Source organism: Thalassophryne amazonica, chromosome 10 (genome assembly GCF_902500255.1).
Source record: "Thalassophryne amazonica chromosome 10, fThaAma1.1, whole genome shotgun sequence".
In the NCBI taxonomy this organism is placed as follows: Eukaryota; Metazoa; Chordata; class Actinopteri; order Batrachoidiformes; family Batrachoididae; genus Thalassophryne; species Thalassophryne amazonica.
This window is the reverse complement of record NC_047112.1, coordinates 104,577,083-104,598,803: the sequence shown is the minus strand read 5'-3', so window position 1 is coordinate 104,598,803 and position 21,721 is coordinate 104,577,083. Positions and strand designations below refer to the sequence as shown.

General features: G+C 43.0%; 1 protein-coding gene across 1 annotated transcript in view; it reads right to left on the bottom strand.

Moving 5' to 3' along the window:
• kif1aa (kinesin family member 1Aa) overlaps nucleotides 1–21,721 on the bottom strand; it is a 237,111-nt gene that overhangs the window by 186,314 nt on the left and 29,076 nt on the right. The window contains 4 exon segments of the mRNA XM_034180686.1: nucleotides 6,460–6,638; nucleotides 6,736–6,801; nucleotides 6,889–7,071; nucleotides 7,326–7,399. Coding sequence (XP_034036577.1) covers nucleotides 6,460–6,638; nucleotides 6,736–6,801; nucleotides 6,889–7,071; nucleotides 7,326–7,399 — 502 coding nt within the window.

The window sequence follows — 21,721 nt, the reverse complement described above, 5'->3', positions numbered from 1 at the left end:
TAGTCCATCAGAGTAAATGTAAATGTTATTAAGAAATGATCAGACAGAAGGGAGTTTTCAGGGAATACTGTTAAGTCTTCTATTTCCATACCATAAGTCAGAACAAGATCTAAGATATGATTAAAGTGGTGGGTGGACTCATTTACATTTTGAGCAAAGCCAATAGAGTCTAATAATAGATTAAATGCAGTGTTGAGGCTGTCATTCTCAGCATCTGTGTGGATGTTAAAATCGCCCACTATAATTATCTTATCTGAGCTAAGCACTAAGTCGGACAAAAGGTCTGAAAATTCACAGAGAAACTCACAGTAACGACCAGGTGGACGATAGATAATAACAAATAAAACTGGTTTTTGGGACTTCCAATTTGGATGGACAAGACTAAGAGTCAAGCTTTCAAATGAATTAAAGCTCTGTCTGGGTTTTTGATTAATTAATAAGCTGGAATGGAAGATTGCTGCTAATCCTCCGCCTCGGCCCGTGCTACGCGCATTCTGACAGTTAGTGTGACTCGGGGGTGTTGACTCATTTAAACTAACATATTCATCCTGCTGTAACCAGGTTTCTGTAAGGCAGAATAAATCAATATGTTGATCAATTATTATATCATTTACCAACAGGGACTTAGAAGAGAGAGACCTAATGTTTAATAGACCACATTTAACTGTTTTAGTCTGTGGTGCAGTTGAAGGTGCCATATTATTTTTTCTTTTTGAATTTTTATGCTTAAATAGATTTTTGCTGGTTATTGGTGGTCTGGGAGCAGGCACCGTCTCTACGGGGATGGGGTAATGAGGGGATGGCAGGGAGAGAGAAGCTGCAGAGAGGTGTGTAAGACTACAACTCTGCTTCCTGGTCCCAACCCTGGATAGTCACGGTTTGGAGGATTTAAGAAAATTGGCCAGATTTCTAGAAATGAGAGCTGCTCCATCCAAAGTGGGATGGATGCCGTCTCTCCTAACAAGACCAGGTTTTCCCCAGAAGCTTTGCCAATTATCTATGAAGCCCACCTCATTTTTTGGACACCACTCAGACAGCCAGCAATTCAAGGAGAACATGCGGCTAAACATGTCACTCCCGGTCCGAATGGGGAGGGGCCCAGAGAAAACTACAGAGTCCGACATTGTTTTTGCAAAGTTACACACCGATTCAATGTTAATTTTAGTGACCTCCAATTGGCGTAACCGGGTGTCATTACTGCAGACGTGAATTACAATCTTACCAAATTTACGCTTAGCCTTAGCCAGCAGTTTCAAATTTCCTTCAATGTCGCCTGCTCTGGCCCCCGGAAGACAACTGACTATGGTTGCTGGTGTCGCTAACTTCACATTTCTCAAAACAGAGTCGCCAATAACCAGAGTTTGATCCTCGGCGGGTGTGTCGTCGAGTGGGGAAAAACGGTTAGAAATGTGAACGGGTTGGCGGTGTACACGAGGCTTCTGTTTAGGGCTACGCTTCCTCCTCACAGTCACCCAGTCGGCCTGCTTTCCCGGCTGCTCGGGATCTGCCAGAGGGGAACTAACGGCGGCTAAGCTACGTTGGTCCGCACCGACTACAGGGGCCTGGCTAGCTGTAGAATTTTCCACGGTGCGGAGCCGAGTCTCCAATTTGCCCAGCCTGGCCTCCAAAGCTACGAATAAGCTACACTTATTACAAGTACCGTTACTGCCAAAGGAGGCCGAGGAATAACTAAACATTTCACACCCAGAGCAGAAAAGTGCGGGAGAGACAGGAGAAGCCGCCATGCTAAATCGGCTAAGAGCTAGTAGCTGCGCTAAGCTAGCGGATTCCTAAAAACACGCAAAGTGAATAATGTGTAAATAATTTAGAGGTGATTCAGCAGAAGGAGTGCTTTAGTTAAGGCACGTGAAGATTACACTGGGAAACAAATCGTTATCTAGATAACTAGATCAATCTAACTGCGCAGATTAAACAGCTAACAGATACAGCAAAACACCGCTGTGCTCCGGAACAGGAAGTGATACAATACCGCAGTGAGAGCCAACCACCAGTAGAGGCAAGCAAGAGCGAACTGCAAGTTGCAGGAGAACTTGCAAAATCGCAGGGTATTCAAATAATTATTTTCCTCACTGTAAGTTCAGAGGTGCTATTAGGTTCCGAAAACAGTGTTTTCAGTTTTAGAAGTGTTTATTTCTCACAAGCTTTTATGTAATATATGAGAAACATGTATATAAATACACAAAACAAAGCGATTTTGGAAAGACCAGCCACTATAGCATCATGGTGCAACTCCACTCTGATTGGCTGTCACGCCACTCAAAAACAAAGCTGAACAGACTGAAACAGAATGTGACTTTTTAACATCTTAAAATACCTCTTAAAATAGATCAAGGTTAGCCATCTTTGAACGTGCCCAAGGTCTCTGTCCCAAGAATGTTCCCTGTCAATTTGAAGACCCTAGCAGTAATAACGCTGGACTTATGCTGAGCACAGACAGTTGGACAGACGGACGAAAAGCCTTCGTAATACCCAAAGGCCATATCTGATGGCCTTAGGTAAATATAAGACAATGCTAAAATACCCTCGGACAAGTTCATAGATGGCTAACCTAGATCTATTTTAAATGGTCTAAAGATCACTTTCTTTACATGCGCTTTAACTGATTACATGCTCATACGGCCGAGGGTACTTTAGCATTGCATTCTACATTTTTTATTATTATTGTTATGAACAGTCTCTCCCAGAGACCACAGGTCACAGAATACAGACTGAATCACGGTGTGTCACCCATGGCAGTCTATGTTAAAATGTCCAACTTTAGAGCAAAAATAAACATGTTTACAGCCCACTTATAAGAGTCTGGTGTTTGCGTTTGCTCCACAAAGTTTAAAACACAATAAAATGTTCACAGTCTTCTTTATCGCAGTTCTGTAATTTCAGAAATGCAACAGAAACAACCACAAATCAGAAAAAAATTGGAGTCAGAAGCCAAAAGTTCTTCCAGAGTTGTGTCTTGGTGGCTTCCCTCACTTGTCTCCTTCCAGCATGGACTTTTAGTTTTTGAGAACTGCCTACCTGACACAGATTTACTATAAAGTACCAAACTGTTTGTATTTCTGAATGATTGATGTAAATGAAGTCGAAGAAATAGTTACTGATTTGGAAATGTTCATGTATTTAATCCCAACGTTTCTCGGAAAATGCTGCAGGCCTTAAATTTAGCAAATTACATATGATCGACTAGTCGACTAATCGCAAAAATAATCGCTGACGAGTCGACTATCAAAATAGTCATTTGTGGCAGCCCTAACGTGTAATTTCTACCACTCCTGCTCTTGATGTTAAAGTGATTATGAGATTATTCCCTCCAAAAAGCCCAGAAAGGCCCACCAGGTGACAAACAGGCCAATGCTCAATTAGACTGACCAGTCAGTTTAATCTCATTATTAGGGCTCCATATTGTTTCTCAAAACTTGAAATGATACGATACATTAGCTGTCCAATACTAGATCACGATATTAATACATTTGTGTACTCAACACTGCTTATATAAATGTTTTACAAATGCATTCATAAATTATAGTACATGGTGTTAGTGTGTAACCAAGCTGTTTAGTTATACTGCTTAATGTGTGTTCAGAAGCGGATTTTGATGCGGGCAAAGCGGGAAGCCGCCCGGGGCGCATGTTTTTCACACAGGGTGCAGCACAAACACTTAAGAAAAAATAAATAATCATCATCTGCACTGCAAAGCAGTTTTCATATCACTGTGGGGAATGAGCAAATTGGCACTCCTCCCTGCAGCTGTAGGCGCCCCTGCTTGCTGTGGTGCACAGAACAGAACCAGTGTAAAAGGTTCGATGGTTGTCTCCTGCGTTGTCCCCTGGGACAGCTGGTGCTCTCCTCCCCTGCGCTTTGCTCCACTTTGACTCCGGACAGATCAACCTACAGTGCTCCCATTTCTCTGCTGTGCCACTCAGCAGGATCCTGCTGTCCGGTGGCAAAGTCCACTTAGGACACAGCACAGAACCAGAACTCTGCACCCAGAACAGGCGTTTGAAAGCGAACAGACAGAGTGTAAGAACGGGTTTAAATTTCACCAGAGAAGACAAAATATCCACTCGGGGAAAAAAGTTTGCAGAAAGGACAGCCTGTCTGTTTAGAAATTGAGCTGCGTTCACATTACTAGCTGAAGTGACTTGAATCTGACCTTGTTTTTTGTGTGATGCAGTATACACTTTTAAAAAATTACAACATACGTATATGCACTTAATAAAACTTTTTGCTAACCTTCACCACATAACCTGGTTGTTCAACAAAATATATAGCTAATTTACAAAATATACAATTAATTGGTTTGTATTTTACAGTATATTCTGTTTAATATTTAAACAACCAAGGTATGCTGGACCGGATTACAGAACTAGATGACGTGAACATAGAAAAGGGTGAATGTGTCAAATCAAATTATTTGATGTGAGATTTGGGCTCCTTACTGTTTTATGAGCCGACTGAACATGTCAAGTTTAATTTATATATTTTTCCTGTTACCTTCCTTTGTGTATGTGCTCGGAGATCAGAGTCAGTTCTGATTTCATTCTGCTTTTTATGTCATCACTGGTGACATGACTTCTGTGCGATCAAATAACGGTCGGTCACTTACAAACACGAAAAAAAAAAAAGATTCAGGAACAAATATCACAAGGACTCAGAAATGGACGAACTGTCATCAGAAACTGTAACGATTAAACCAGTGCCAGAAGGAACGTCAGCACTGCAGAATCACTGGCATCTACAACAGGCGTCTGTCTTCATATGTCAGAAATGTCACAGAGGACGTAAATCTAAGATTGGTACACACAGTCAAACAAGATGATCTTTTGGTGCTACACCATAGTCAATATGACTGACTGTTCACAACAGATAGAAATAAGTAAGAAAATGGTGAGACCACTTTAAACCTTTAAAAATGCAGAACTATTTTAGGTGGTTTTACAAACATGAACCTAAATATTGAGCTAAATGTTGAGACAAATATGCACCTTAATAAAAGCGGTATTCATTCCTCCTTGAAAGACAGATTAATAAAGCGTCTAGTGACAGACATTTAGCATGTAAGGGCATGTTTCTTCAAATTTGCAATTCATGGATGATTTGTATTAGAGTTATATTGTAGCCTGTGGTCTTTTGATGTCAATTTCAATTGCAATTGCAGGGGCACTTCTAAAATGTAAAAAAATAATAAAAAATGGCTGTTTGTGCAAAATTCTGTCTTTTTTTTGGGGGGGGGAGGGGGTCGAGGTCGGAGAGGGTCTCGCCTGGGGAGTAATTCAGTGTAGAACCACCACTGTGTGTGTTGTACTAGTATTTTCTTTTGCAAATTTTCAGATTTTTTTATCTTTAAAAAAGGATAATGATTTACATCCCACTATAGTTATGCAGAAAATTTTAATTAAGCAAACATATCTTTATATAGCTCATCAATTCCACTTTATGCAGAACTGCAGTAAAACATAAGCCCAGAGTAATACTGATTTAACATTTTATTTGCCACAATAAGAGTAGTAGTAGTAGTAGTAGTAGTAGTCGTAGTATTAGTAGTATGAAAAAATGCTTTCAAAAGGGGACCATTACTCTTTGGGTATTCTGGGGGGCTACGGTGCCATTTTTCCATCTGACTAAGCCCCTGGTTTGCACAGTCTCAGAGCAGGAAGGATGGGGACTATATTTTATACAATATTTTAAATTTTCAGGGTCTACAAATTGGCCGCGAGTAAAGCTGAAATGCAAGTTACGCATACATGAGTTAACAGAGTTCACCTGTATATGAGAAGCGCAACCTGATTGACAAATATGAAGGTTTTATCCATTCTTTTATCTCAGAAAGAGACTTTGGGCATATTTGAAAAAAGGGAAGCTGTCTTTGCCACAGGTGAGTTGCACTGTTTGTAAGCTTCTGCTGTTGTAGCCATGCTAACACAGGCAGAGGACGTGCACAAATGTTGAAAGAAAACCAAAGCGTAAAAACATTTGTAAAATTTGCTGCGGATGTGTTGCTCTCATCCGTTGCGTTGCCACTGTAGTAAGACACACAGCAAGAAGACGAAAACTGTTTTTCGGAGCATCTGCAGAAACAGGAGTAACAACTTATCACATCCTGCGCTGATATATCAAAAATAATTAGATGGGTTTAGATTACCGGTGCCCGTACTGAATATCATACCTGTACTTCAATAATACTGTGATCCGGTACTAGACCCCCGACTCATTATGTGGCATTTCAATCTGGTAAGATGACAACATTTATTATTTTTGTGTTATTGTGTCACACTGTTGTCACTCACTGCAATTTACAGAGTACATGTCTACAAAATTCAACAGCTGGCTTAAATTCTCTGTCAACAGCCAAGAAAATAATTGGTAACAGACCCATTCTTAAATATGCCTGCACAATTCTAGGCCCTGGGTATCATAATAAAGGGGAAAAAGTGGACAAACCTGGCTTTATTGCCTGAGTCCATCAGATCCTGAATGTCATTATAGGATGTGACAGCCAGCTTCGACAGGTCCTCCACATAGGGGCCCATCAGAGGATGCTCTCGTACACGCAGGTTGCCTTTATTTTTGGGGTTCAGCAGGTCACGCACGCGTTCGCAGTAAATTTCCATGTAGCTTACCTAGGCATATTCAAAATATTGTCAGGAATTTCATGACGTGGTTATTTCCGGCACACTGTACATGCAAGAGACAATGATCAAAGCCGTCCAATCTCACCTCCACAGAGTAAGACGTGCTGTTGTCTGTATTGTCATTTATCTTTGTGAAAAGATCTTCACACAGCTGAAAGGAAAGAGAATCATGTAATTATTTCAGCATCATTACATCTAAGAATTTATTCATATCTCACAACAAATGTTAATAATGTACCAGAGGAATGATTCCTTGCTGATCTTTGACATCCTGCTTCCCCATCATGGTGTAGGACTTGCCAGCGCCTGTCTGTCCATACGCAAAGATGCAGACATTGTAGCCCTCAAAGGCGTGGACCAACATTTCCTCTCCAATGTCTTTGTATACTTTCATCTGAGAGGCATAATTCATGTCCTCAGGCTGTAGACAAAATGAGTTACATAAATCATTAAATATCTAATAAACATAGCACAGACAGCACGCAAAGCATTAACTGTCTCTCATGTTCCCCAGTAAAAAATGCAGATGTTGATAATGTTGTGGTTTCCATTAAACATTCATGCTATCTGTTAGGTTGTGCGTACACACAACATTAGTCAGTGTTTAAAAGTGTGTGTGTGTCTTTGTTTAGCTGCTGTACATCATTTGCACTGTGGGAGTCCAGAAAGAATTACCGAGGTGTGGGACCAGTAGGAGTAATCAAAGTTGAAGCTCTTGTTGTCTTTGGCCTGCTTAGGGTTGATGATGGCTGAAAGACAGAACAAAACACGAGTCAAGGAAAGATAGGAACCACCTGCGTGAAAGCATATCTGAGCTGTGTTAGTATCCAGTTGTGCTCACAGAACTGAAGAAATCTTAGACACTTTTGGCAACACTACCAGCTTTAGCATTATGTATCAGATGAGGTCTATAGTGTCCTCATACAATCACATGATGTTATGAATGATGGAAGGCTGCCGCAAAAATATACACCAACTGGGCAGCGCACTCTCGTTTGAGGGCAGGCGCTAAAGGGGTAAAATATGGCGCATATGACATCATTTCTCTACTTCCGGGGGACCAGTCACGGCATTTTTTACGTGTTTTTTACACTCTAAAAAAAGTGAACAATGTGGTGGAAAGTGGACATGTGTTGAGGTGGTTTTTCAGGCAAGAGAACGCAGCTACTCTGGTTAGCTGTGGAGGCTAACACCTCATGTCTTCCATTCGCCTCGTCTTTTCTTCTCCACTGAGAACCAAAACAAAAAAATACTTTTCGCGACTGCTTCGGTGATTGCAGCCGAAAAACAAAACAGTACACCATTTATCCGTGTGAAGTTATGCTGTGTATATATTGCGCAACAGGAGCACAGGTCCCCGTAAGTGCGGTCAAATCCTGCGATATCACGCAGGGTTCAAACGAGACTGAGGTGCCGTATTAGCCATAAAATTTTGACCACCTGCCTAATATTGTTTACATCATCCTTTTGCCACCAAAACAGCCCTGACCCATCATGGATTCAATGTCTGAAGGTGTGCTGTGGTATCTGGCACCAAGAAGGGCAGAAGATTATTTAATACGTCTACATTGCGAGGTGGGGTCTCAATCAGTTGGACTTGTTTGTCCAGCACATCCCACAGATGCTTGATTAGACTGTTCACCTGTTTTCCTGCCTTGGACCACTTTTGGTAGGTCCTGACCTGCTATAGTAAGTGGTATTAGACAAACCCAAATATGCAGACATAGACGCTCTGGAGTTGTGACAACACTCTGTGGTTTATTTACAGTGTTCAGTTTGATCAGTCCAACAAACAGTCTATACAGCACAGCGTACAAAGTATAATCTTGACGAGTGGAGAAGAAGGCACAGCAACTACCACGAGGTACAAAGAGCAAAAATAAACTGAAATAATGGAATTACTCAGAGGTCACAAAAACACATACTCAGAAAAGCACGGAGCTGGTCAACGGAACACATCCATACAATGAACCACCAAGCCAAACAACAGAACAGGTGTGCTAAAATCAGAGCTGCCAACCGTCCCGCATTGGGAAGGACAGTCCCGGTATTTACCCCCATGTCCCCCTCCCGCATGAGTGTGTGTTCGATTCCCATTAGTCCCATGCACACGGGCATGTCCCCGGATACCCTAGTTATGCTTTGCACAGTTGGCAGTCGCGGCCACGTGTGGGTGCCCCACATTGGTAAATTCAAACGTTGGCAGGTATGTTAAAATAAAGGAACAACTAATGACACAGGTGTGTAGAAAGCACAGACAGGAAACAGGAACACACGTGGAAAATAAACGGAGGATAAAGTGACAGAATGAAACAAAGAAAACCGGTGATAATACCACAGATTATAAAGGGGAAGTGGACAAAATGAATAACACTAACCAAACCAACAGAGAGAAATAACCATATGGAAATAAATAACTAAGAGGTGAGTGCAGCAGAATAAACACAAATAAGAACAACCAAGAAAGCAATAACAAAGTGATCACACCTAAATGACAAACAGCACAAAACAATGACAAAAAACTAAATCCAGAATACCAAGAAACAACATGTGGAATTCAACATAATAACCGCGCATATAAACTGACCATGACACACAGGATCATGAACCAGACCAGAACCGTATACCACCCACATGGGGGAGACACACATCCACACGTCAGAGAGGACAAACACACATGCACACACACACGCAGGATGCAGGGGGGCAATCGGCACACACACATAGACACAGGGGGAATGGAGGTCATGAACATGACATGTCTACACACGCAGGATACAGGGAGAAGAATAGCAGACACACACTCACATCTACAACCCCAATTCCAATGGAGCTGGAATGTTGTGTGAAAAGAATACAATGATTTGCAAATCCTGTTCAACCTATACTCAATTGAATACACCACAAAGACAAGATATTTAATGTTCAAACTGATAAACTTTAGTGTTTTTGTGCAAATATTTACTCATTTTGAAATGGATGCCTGCAACACATTTCAAAAAAGCTGGGGCGGGGCAACAAAAGACTGGGAAAGTTGATGAATGCTCAAAGAACACCTGAACACCTTTGGAACATTCCACAGGTGAACATGTTAACTGGAAACAAGTGAGTGTCATGAATGGGTATAAAAGGAGCATCCCCAAAAGGCTCAGCTATTCACAAGCAAAGATGGGGCAAGGATCACACTTTGTGGGCAACTGTGTGAAAAAAATAGTCCAGCAGTTTAAGAACAATGTTTCTCAATGTTCAATTGCAAGGAATTTAGGGATTCCATCATCTACAGTCCATAATATAATCAGAAGGTTCAGAGAATCTGGAGAACTTTCTACACGTAAGTGGCAAGGGCGAAAACCAACATTGAATGCCCATGACCTTCGATCCCTCAGGCGACACTGTATTAAAAACCGACATCATTGTGTAAAGGATCTTACCGCATGGGCTCAGAACACTTCAGAAAACCATTGTCAGTTAACACAGTTCATCGCTACATCTACAAGTGCAAGTTAAAACTACCATGCAAAGCAAAAGCCATACATCAACAACATCCAGAAACACTGCAGCCTTCTCTGGGCACGAGCTCATTTGAAATGGACGGACACAAAGTGGAAAAGTGTGCTGTGGTCTGATGAGTCCACATTTCAAATTGTTTTTGGAAATCATGGACGTCGTGTCCTCCGGACAAAAGAAGGAAAAGACCATCTAGATTGTTACCACCGCAAAGTTCAAAAGCCAGCATCTGTGATGGTATGGGGGTGTGTTCGTGCCCATGGCATGGGCAACTTACACATCTGTGATGGCACCATCAATGCTAAAAGTTACATCCAGGTTTTGGAGCAACACATGCTGCCATCCCTGCTTATTTCAGCATGCTTCAACAATGAATGTCCTCAGTTCCCAAATGCTTATTGAGTGTTGTTAGAAGGAAAGGTGATGTAACACAGTGGTAAACATACCACTGTCCCAGCTTTTTTGAAACATGTTGCAGGCATCCATTTCAAAATGAGCAAATATTAGCACTAAAACAATAAAGTTTATCAGTTTGAACATTAAATATCTTGTCTTTGTGGTGTATTCAATTGAATATAGGTTGAAGAGGATTTGCAAATCATTGTATTCTGTGTTTATTTACATTTTACACAATGTCCCAACTTCATTGGAATTTGGGTTGTACAAGACACCAAGGAGGAAACCAAACACACGCAGGTGCACAGCACGGACAAGGGGAGACACACCACACACAGGAAGCGAGGACCAGGGCACACGACATACACAACAACAGCAGAAACAACAAAACTGAGAACAAAATGTTGACTTGCTACCTCCCACTGACAGGTGCCATTTATAACAAGATAATTAATCTTACTCTCTTCACTTGTCAGTGGTCACAATCTGGTGTTAAAAAAATCAGTTTAAAATGAAGAGTACAGGTTTTAATTTTCCAACAGGATCCCTGCAACATGGCTGTTCTTGACATGATTGTTTTTAAGAAGCAAAAGGAGATCAAGCAGAAGTAGGAAAGTTGAAGATGAGGGGAGGGACACTGAATGGGCTCCATCTTGACACAAGGGTAAAAACAATGTCACAGAAGGTGCAAACCAATTTGAGGCATGTCCAAGTGCACACTGCTACTTAAGCACAGGAAAACAGTATAAACCAGGTGCTGTGTACAAAGGGGTTGGATGTAACATGCTCATGAGGCATGGATATGTTGTAATGTAAATGTGTGTAATACCAAAAGTCAGAGTGGCACCTGACAGTCCTTTTAAAGTGGAACAGATATGGTTTGTTATGCTTTACATAACAAGATTGTACATAATGTACTTAGTCCCAAATAATACACTAAAAATGCTATAACTAGACATGCTATAAATTTCCCGTGCAAATTCTGCCTTCTGACTTCCCGCTGAAACAGCAAGGTGCACGTCACATCACTCCAGAAGTCTTCACTTTGCTCCTCCTGAAGCACTGGCACCTCTGATACTGATAAGAACATTAGGCCTTAGCATGGAAATATGCTTCGTAGGCGCATTGTGGCGGGTGCTCAAATCAAAGCGACAACAGGCAGAATATCTGCATTACATCCAATGTAGGAAAGTTACAAAATGAATATTTGGAACGTGAGTCTGTGAATCACTTCATGGAAGGACCCATGTTTTCATCTGAAATGGAAGAAACATGACTCGTAAATTATTGAGGTCAGATCCAGACACACATGACACACACACAGGTGTATGCAGAAACCTCTGCCTTACAGACTTGTGCTGGGCTATGATATACATAAAGATAAAGAGCAGTCAACCATCACACCTGCCGGCCTCCATCTGCCACATTTCGTCCACAGTGCACCGTATTTCATTTGCGGCAATGCCCCGCTCTGGGGTAGGCTCTCTGATCTCTGATGTCCCTGCACTGACCATGTGCACTGGGATCGTGTTGTCCACATGGAAAGCCAGAGAGTGTGGTTGGGGATGGAGGAGCCTTGCTCTGAGGCACTGTTTGCAACAGGATAGCACAGCGTCGGTCCATCAGTGTTCCCCAATCACTGTTGCTTTTCATGTAGATGGAGATATTTTTACAGAGCGCTTGTACAGACAGGATTTGTTTAAAAAACTAAGATTGAAAATAAAAACCCTATGTGCTTGTGCATAATCTAGTGTTACATTAATACTGACAAAATCCTATGATTTTATGGATAATATTAATATAATAACATGCTTTTGGAGGGCGGTATGCATTTTCAGAGGCCCGACGTCCATGCCCAAAATGACAGATTTTCACCCTTGTCTAACTCGGGTGAATATCGGTCATTTTGGGCAACTGGGCATGGACAGAGGTACTCTGAAAATGCATACCGCATGACAACTGCAGGATATTTGCATTATTATCACTTACTGAGATACACAACATGTGGAATCACATTAACCCTCTGGGGTCTGAGGGCATTTTTTGGACAGTTCACTCACATGGCATAAATGTTTTTTTTTAATTGCTGTTAACAGCTCTCCCTGCATCCCACAATCAAGTTTTATGTCTCTTTTTTCAGGACAACCTGTACTTTCAGAATATATATGCCATAGTTGTGTTTTATAAGTGTAATAAAGGTTTACAATCAGAAATAAGAAAGGAAAAAGTACAGCGGAATATAATTTTCCACATTTATTTAAAACACACAGCAAACTATAATAAACAACTGTTTTGACACTCTATATAGGTAATTTGGGCTCTTGTGTGAAAGACTGTACAACAAAAAGGTTCAAACAATAAACACAAATGCACATTTTGAACAATATATATACAAAATGGTCAATGCGTTCTGCTACTTCTACTGTGTTTTGGAGTGTTCTGTCCTGTTCTGAAAGCAGCTTTGACACTTTGGCCCATTTACACTCTGAGGAGCGGCCCCTCCCCCTTGCTCCATTGATATGTAAACAGTGCTTTATGCCGGAGCGAGACAGCTTGCCACAGGCTTATTCAATAACATTCACAGGTAATGAAGAGTGGAGCATCTCTAAAACTCACACACTCTGTGTTTGAGCACGTGAGATTGTCGCCAGAGGCCCTCCGTCTGCTCCCTCTGCTCACGTTCACTGATCGCTGTGCGTAATGGCGCAGGGCGCATTGGAGCAAGCAGCTAGATGGCTATTCAAACGGGCCAACTAGTAACACATGACTCCTAAAATCGATCTTTGGTTTATCACGTGAGGTGAATCTGCCCTAAGGTTGGATTTTGGAAAACCATGTGATGGTGAACCAATTCCAATTGGACACTCACATTGTCCACGTCATCACACAGCTTCTATGAGGAGTACAAAGATGGCTGACAGCTGGCTTGAAAGTCCGCGGAGTTAACTTTTCAGCAAAAAAAAAAAAAAAGTTTCTGTCTCATATCATTAAAAAGTTATTTATAATTTAGTAAAGCTTGGTCTCAGCCGTTGTATACAATGGCGTCGGTCCCAGAGGGTTAACAATATTTAATGTCATTTCAAAACGCACGACACGCAGTAAATGCGTACATAAAAAGTTGGCTCACTTTAACTTTTTTCGTGTTGGCTGGTACCGCGCTGCTCTCCAAATTCGTCGGGGCGTCCTCATCAAGCTGGCTGCTTTGGCTGCTGTTCATTGTCAGACTATCTATGAGAAAATCATCTGTAATATCCATATTGGGACCAACACACACTTCTCGCCTTTTCATCTTTTTGTCTGCGGACAGTTCTTGGGCTGCGCGGTATGACGTCATCAGTTTATGCACAGCGCACGTTACTGCGGGCAGGTATAGCCAGGTAGTGTAAATGTAAATCTATGTTACCGGCTCAGCAATGCATCAGCAAGAGATAATAATAATTAATATTTAATTTAATAAATATAAATACTATGATATATGATAATATTAGGTTGTTATAGGGCATTCCATTCACATCACCTGCACCTTGACCACAGTTTTTGCTATATCTGCTCCCTTTGTAGTCTGCTTCAGATTAATTTGTCTCAAACCTGTCAGGCTGATCACCTAATATAATGTCATGTTATTTTCTCTATTCACTTTTGAAGTGTCTGTCTCATTCAAACTTTCAGACACTGACAAAGAACTAGAGCCCGACCAATATATCGGCCGGCCGATATTATCGGCCGATATAAGCCCTTTTCAAAGTACTCACTATCGGCCGAAATTTTGCCGATAGAACGCCGATAATTTCTCATAAACAGAACAGTTACTGAAATAATGTTTGTGTCGGCAATATAAAATGTCCTTGTACCGTTTGTACAGCAGATGGAGCTCTGACTCCATTCAACTGAGAGCTGCTTACACCCCTGCTTAAATGTGTTATCACCAGCCCCGGCAGTTCACGTCACACTGCACTGATCGACTGACAAAAGCATACAAGTAAGTTTATAAGGATGTTGTTTGTAATAACGCTGCGATTACATTCACCCCACCCCGTTCTCCCGTTTCAGTTCAACTCAGTTTGATTAACTCAGTTTATGTAGTAATGTGTCAAATGTGCTTCATTGCATCGGTCACACTTTTTATTAAGCCCACGTTTTTATTAAGACCTTATTTCTAGCATGAAAAACTTTCGTTTACTGCTAAAAGGTTGAAACATTCAGATTCACTGGTCGTCCGGAAGGGTTCTGGGAATTACTGCCATTCACCATTAACCCTCTGGGGCCAACGCCATCGTATACGACAGCTAAGACCAAGCTTTACTAAATTATAAATAACTTTTTAATGATATGAGATAGAAACTTCCTTTTTTTTTTGCTGAAAAGTTAACTCCGCAGCCTTTCGATCCACCATCGGCCATCTTGGTACTCCTCATATAAGATGTGTGATAACGTGCGCAATGTGTCCAATTGGAATTGGTTCTCTGTCACATGGCTTTCCAAAATCCAATCGTAGGGCAGACGTGATATGGCAAAGATCATTTTCAGGAGTGATATCGTACTAGTTGGCCCATTTGAATAGCCCCCTAACTGTTCCAATTGCATTTTTGCATTTTTTGAACTTGAAAATTCTTCTCTGTTATAAAGTTAATCAATATGAGGACAAAGCTTCAGCTTTTAGCTCATACCTTTTTTTGTTAAGGGTCCAAAAAAGAACATTTTATTCATTAAAATAAATAAATTAATAAATAATATCGGCTGTTTTTTTTTTTTCTTCCAAATATTGTTATCGGCATCGGCCTCAAAAAATCCATATCGGTCGGGCTCTACAAAGAACATTTTTTCCTCGGAGCTGCTTGTGGGGATTTCACGTGCATTTTGCTTCTCGAGACAAACACTGCAGCTGCAGGAGTAATATTTTTCCAACATAATGTGTGTTAAGATCACAATTCATCCATCCATCCATCCATCCATCTATCCATCCATCCATCCATTTTCTTCTGCTTTATCCGGAGTCGGGTTGCGGGGGCAGCAGCTCAAGCAAAGCCGCCCAGACCTCCCGATCCACACACACCTCCCCCAGCTCCTCCGGGGGAACCCCAAGGCATTCCCAAGCCAGCTGAGAGATGTAGTCCCTCCAGCATGTCCTGGGTCTTCCCCGGGACCTCCTCCCAATGGGACGTGCCCGGAAGACTTCTCCAGCGAGGCGTCCAGGGGGCATCCGGAAAAGATGCCCAAGCCACCTCAACTGACTCCTTTCGACGTGGAGGAGCAGCGGCTCGACTCAGAGCTCCTCCCGAGTGACTGAGCTCCTCACCCTATCTCTAAGGGAGCGCCCAGCCACCCTGCGGAGAAAACTCATCTCGGCCGCTTGTACTCGCGATCTCGTTCTTTCGGTCATGAGCCAAATCTCATGACCATAGGTGAGGATCAGAACGTAGATCCATCGTAAATCGAGAGCTTTGCCCCCCTACTCAGCTCTCTGTTCACCATGACGGTCCGATACAGCGACTACATCACTGCAGATGCTGCATCGATCCGTCTATCGATCTCACGCTCCATCCGTCCCTCACTTGTGAACAAGACCCCGAGATACTTAAAGCAAAGCACTTTTTTCCGGTCGAGAACCATGGCCTCGGATTTGGAGGTGCTGATTCTCATCCCGGACGCTTCACACTCGGCTGCAAACCTCCCCAGTGCATGCTGAAGGTCCTGATTTGACGAAGCCAACAGAACCACATCGTCCGCAAACAGCAGAGACGAGATTCTGTGGTTCCCAAACCAGACCCCCTCCACACCCTGGCTGCGCCTAGAAATTCTGTCCATAAAAATAATGAACAGAACTGGTGACAAAGGGCAGCCCTGGCGGAGGCCAACGTGCACTGGAAACAGGTTTGACTTACTACCGGCAATGCAAACCAAGCTCCTGCTGCGGTCGTACAGGGACCGGATAGCCCTTAGCAAAGGACCCCGGACCCTGTACTCCTGGAGCACTCCCCACAGGGTGCCCCGAGGGACACAGTCGAACGCCTTCTCCAGATCCACAAAACACATGTAGACTGGTTGGGCGAACTCCCATGAACCCTCGAGCACCCGATGGAGCGTGTAGAGCTGGGCCAGTGTGCCGCGACCAGGACGAAAACCACACTGCTCCTCCTGAATCCGAGGTTCGACCATCGGTCGAATTCTCGTCTCCAGTACTCTGGAATAGACCTTACCGGGGAGGCTGAGGAGTGTGATCCCCCTATAGTTGGAACACACCCTCCGGTCCCCCTTCTTAAACAGAGGGACCACCACCCCAGTCTGCCAATCCAGAGGCACTGTCCCCGATCTCCACGCGATGTTGCAGAGGCGTGTCAGCCAAGACAGTCCCACAACATCCAGAGACTTAAGGTACTCAGGACGGATTTCAACCACCCCAGGAGCCTTGCCACCGAGGAGCTTTCTAACCACCTCGGTGACTTCGGCATGGGTAATGGATGAGTCCGCCTCTGAGTCCCCAGTCTCTGCCTCTTCTTCGGAAGATGTGATGATGGGATTGAGGAGATCCTCAAAATACTCCTTCCACCGCCCGACAACATCCCCAGTCAGGGTCAACAGCTCTCCACCCGCACCGTAAACAGTGCTGTAAACAATTCAACCATTCAATATTTTTTCAATGGAATAAAACATACTATGCACCAGCAGAAATGGCCACAAAAAAGCATAACTATATTTACACAATTATCAATCTCACATTTGTGACTATTTTCCACCACATGAAACCAGTAGTACACATTTTACAAAGTCAGATTTTTTTCTAAAAGCTTTTCTTTCCCCCTGTGACTTCAAATTAAATTTACGTGTAACTACTTAATACAAGTGAAAATGTGGACATACAAATTCAGATGTTTGTTGAACAAGTTCTAACAAAGTGTATAAGTTCCCACATTTTGAAATATAGTTACCGCTGACAGCCTGTCTCCCACTGAGCGGAATTATGAAGTGGGGAACCACAAACTTCTGGCAGTTAAGGAGGCACTAGAAGAGTGGAGACACTGGCTTGAAGGTACGTCTGTTTCATTCTTTCATTATTTGGGCCAATCACAAGAACCTGGCATATATTCTACCAGCTAAACAATTTAATTCTAGACAGGCCATGTGGTCGCTATTTTTCGGACGATTAAAATTTTCCATCACTTACAGACCCGGTTCTAAAAATGCTAAGCCAGATGCTCTGTTTAGCCAGTTCTACCATCAGAATCATTGACACTGATAGGGTCGTCTGAGAGACCCAGAACAACTACCCCGATCCTGGAGAAGTACCTACCAAGCAGCTCTTGTCACCTCCTGCTCGGTCTGCTGTTCAGTAGTTCATCCACAACTCCAACTTTGCCTGTCATCCCAGAACTCAAATAACACTCAACCTTCTCCAGTGCTCCAACAGCACTTCTGGTGGTCCTCAGTCCAGGCAGATGTGCGGGACTACATCAAGGCTTGCACCATCTGCGCTAGGGGCAAGACCTCCCATCCTGTACGGACTCCTCTGTCCTCTGCCCACTCTGTGTCATCCCTGGTCGCACATCTGCCAGACTTCATCACTGAACTCCCCACCTCAAAGGACATGAACAGTCATGAACCAATTCTCCAAGGTAGCACACTTTGTGGGCCTGCCCAAGCTGCCTTCTGCCCAGGAGACTGCCAATCTCCTACTTCACCATGTGTTTCAGCTGCATGGCTTCCCATTGGATATCGTGTCAGACCAAGGACCCTAGTTCACTTCACAAGTCTGGAAGAACTTCTGCTAAGCGCTGGGGCCTCAGTCAGTCTCTCATCTGGTTTTCATCCTCAGACCAATGGCCAGGTGGAACGGGCTAATCAAGAGCTCGAGTCCACCCTCCAGTGTGTCACGTCCTCTCACCCGTCTTCATGGAGCACTCAGCTGCTGTGGGTGGAATATGTACATAATACTCAGGTGAGCTCAGCCACAGGACTTTCACCATTCAAATGCTAGTTGGGTTATCAACCTCCTCTGTTCCCAGCCCAAGAAATGGATCTGGCAGTTCCCTCTGTTCAGGCCCACCTGTAGCTGTGTTGAGGAGTGTGGAGGACCGTCCATTCTGCTCTGCTCCAGACAAGGGACACATTGTGTGAGCCACAATCCAGGATGAGACAAAGAGCATCCATGAATACATCAGAAAGATGCCCCCCCCCCCCCGATCAGCTGCTACAAGAATGCCTCAGCCAGCTGAAGACAGATGGTGATAAGGAACAGGAGGACCAGGTATCATGGAAGACCAAGCCTCTCCATGACATCAAGAAGACCTACCAGTGGCTAGAAAAGACAGGCCTAAAGGACAGCACAGAGACTTTGATCATGGCAGCACAAGACCAAGCCCTAAGCACCAGATCCATAGAGGCAAAAGTCTACCAGAGCCGACAGGACCCAAACTGCAAGCTCTGCAACTGTGCCCCATTTTTTTCAGCTTGGGACTCCAACGAGGGCGGTCACATCTCCTCCACTCTCCCTTATCTCTGTTCTCTGCTTTGACCTTCAAATCCCTACTTCACCAGACTGTGAATTCCTCAAATTATATTGGATTCTGGATCTATTGGACTACTATTGGATTAACCGTGGAATTGATCATCTGGTCTCTGAATGCTATTGACACCATTTTTTCTACAAGAAGGTCAGGACCGGGGGATCCTACCTGCTCAGATAGAACGTATCCTGCGGGCTATGTTCTCGACTCCTGGAGTTCCTGGCGTGTGGCATGCTTGGCACCCTTCTCCGTTGAGGACGTCGAGGATTTATTTATTTTTGGTCTTATGGTAGCAGAGCTGGTACTTTTTGGCTTATGTGCTGCCCTGATCTACCGGAAAATTGGCAAGACAGCGGCATCAAGAACCACGGCCCCTCACTTGTCCATCATGATTAACGAGGTTGGCAAGGCAGTGCATTCTCAGACTGCAATGACTCTTGAACTCAGACGCAAATTGGATGACATCTTGGAGCAGATGCATGCCTTGCAGTTGAAGTTGAAGATTTCAGAGGCCGGTGAATAGTCTTAATTCATAATTAGGAATATTCTTAATTCATAATTGGGATTTGGTTGTTCAAGTGGAACTGTTAAAAAGTGTTTTTCACTGCTCAAACCATAACAGTACAGGCTTATCAAGCCAGAAGGTCAAACTGCCCAACTGTTTTCCTCCAGAGGAATTTCTTTGGCCTGGGGATCATTTGGCTGTTTCTTATCTCAACTCACAAAGACAAGAAACTGCTTTTCACAGGACTGAAGCATGTGCCATTCCCTCCCCCCTCCACTTGCCTCAATTCGGATAACGGACTTCTTTAAACTTAGTGCTTAGGGTCTGTGGGCATTTTTTGGACAGTTCATTCACCTGGCATAAATGTTTTATTATTGCTGTTAACAGTTCTCTGTGCATCCTACAATCAAGTTTGATGTCTCCTTCAGGTTAACCTGTGCTTTCATAATATATATGCTTTTGTTGTGTTTTATAAGTGTAATAAAGGTTTACAATCAAAAATAAGAAAGACAAAAGTGGAAATAATTTTCCACACACATTTATGCAAAACACACAGCAAACTATAATAAACTGTTTTGACACTTTATAAAGGTAATTTCAGGTCTTGTGTGAAAGACTGTACAACAAAAAGGTTCAAACAATAAACACAAATGCACATTTTGAACAATATATACAAAATGGTCTATGTGCTTTTTTTTTTGTCATCTCAAAGCAATTTCTGTCTGCTATTACACAAAGGTTACATCACAAACTTCTACTTCTATTGTTTTTTTGACTGTTCTGTGCTGCTCCTAAAGCAGCTTTCATCAAACTTTGGCCCACTTTGGCTCCTTACAGTCTGAGGAGCGGCCCTCCCCCCTTGCTCCATTCAATCAATCAATCAATTTTTTTATATAGCGCCAAATCACAACAAACAGTTGCCCCAAGGCGCTTTATATTGTAAGGCAAGGCCATACAATAATTACGTAAAAACCCCAAAGGTCAAAACGACCCCCTGTGAGCAAGCACTTGGCGACAGTGGGAAGGAAAAACTCCCTTTTAACAGGAAGAAACCTCCAGCAGAACCAGGCTCAGGGAGGGGCAGTCTTCTGCTGGGACTGGTTGGGGCTGAGGGAGAGAACCAGGAAAAAGACATGCTGTGGAGGGGAGCAGAGATCGATCACTAATGATTAAATGCAGAGTGGTGCATACAGAGCAAAAAGAGAAAGAAACAGTGCATCATGGGAACCCCCCAGCAGTCTACGTCTATAGCAGCATAACTAAGGGATGGTTCAGGGTCACCTGATCCAGCCCTAACTATAAGCTTTAGCAAAAAGGAAAGTTTTAAGCCTAATCTTAAAAGTAGAGAGGGTGTCTGTCTCCCTGATTTGAATTGGGAGCTGGTTCCACAGGAGAGGAGCCTGAAAGCTGAAGGCTCTGCCTCCCATTCTACTCTTACAAACCCTAGGAACTACAAGTAAGCCTGCAATCTGAGAGCGAAGCGCTCTATTGGGGTGATATGGTACTACGAGGTCCCTAAGATAAGATGGGACCTGATTATTCAAAACCTTATAAGTAAGAAGAAGAATTTTAAATTCTATTCTAGAATTAACAGGAAGCCATTGATATGGTAAACAGTGTTTTACGCTGAGAAAGCAACAGAGGTATCCAGTAACATTCACATGCAATCAAGTGGAGCAATCCTGGTAGTTACACAGTCTTTGTTTGAGCATGTGATATTGTCATCAGAGGTTCTCCATCTGCTCCTGCTTTCACTGATTGCTGTGCGTGATGGCGCAGGGCGCACTGGATGTACTCATTGGAGCACCCAGGGGGCTATTCAAACGGGCCAACTAGTAACATATCACTCCTGAAAATGATCTTTGGCTTTTCATGTGAGGTAAATCTGCCCTACGATTGGATTTTGGAAAACCATGTGACAGTGAACCAATTCCGATTGAACACTCACACTGCGCACGTCATCACACAGCTTCTATGAGGAGTACAAAGATGGCCGATGGCTGGCTCAAAAGTCCATGGAGTTACCTTTTCAGCACACAAAAAAGTAAGTTTCTATCTCATATCATTAAAAACTTATTTATAATTTAGTAAAGCTTGGTCTTAGCCATCGTATACGATGGCGTCTGCCCCAGAGGGTTAATGACCAATACAGTTCATCTCTA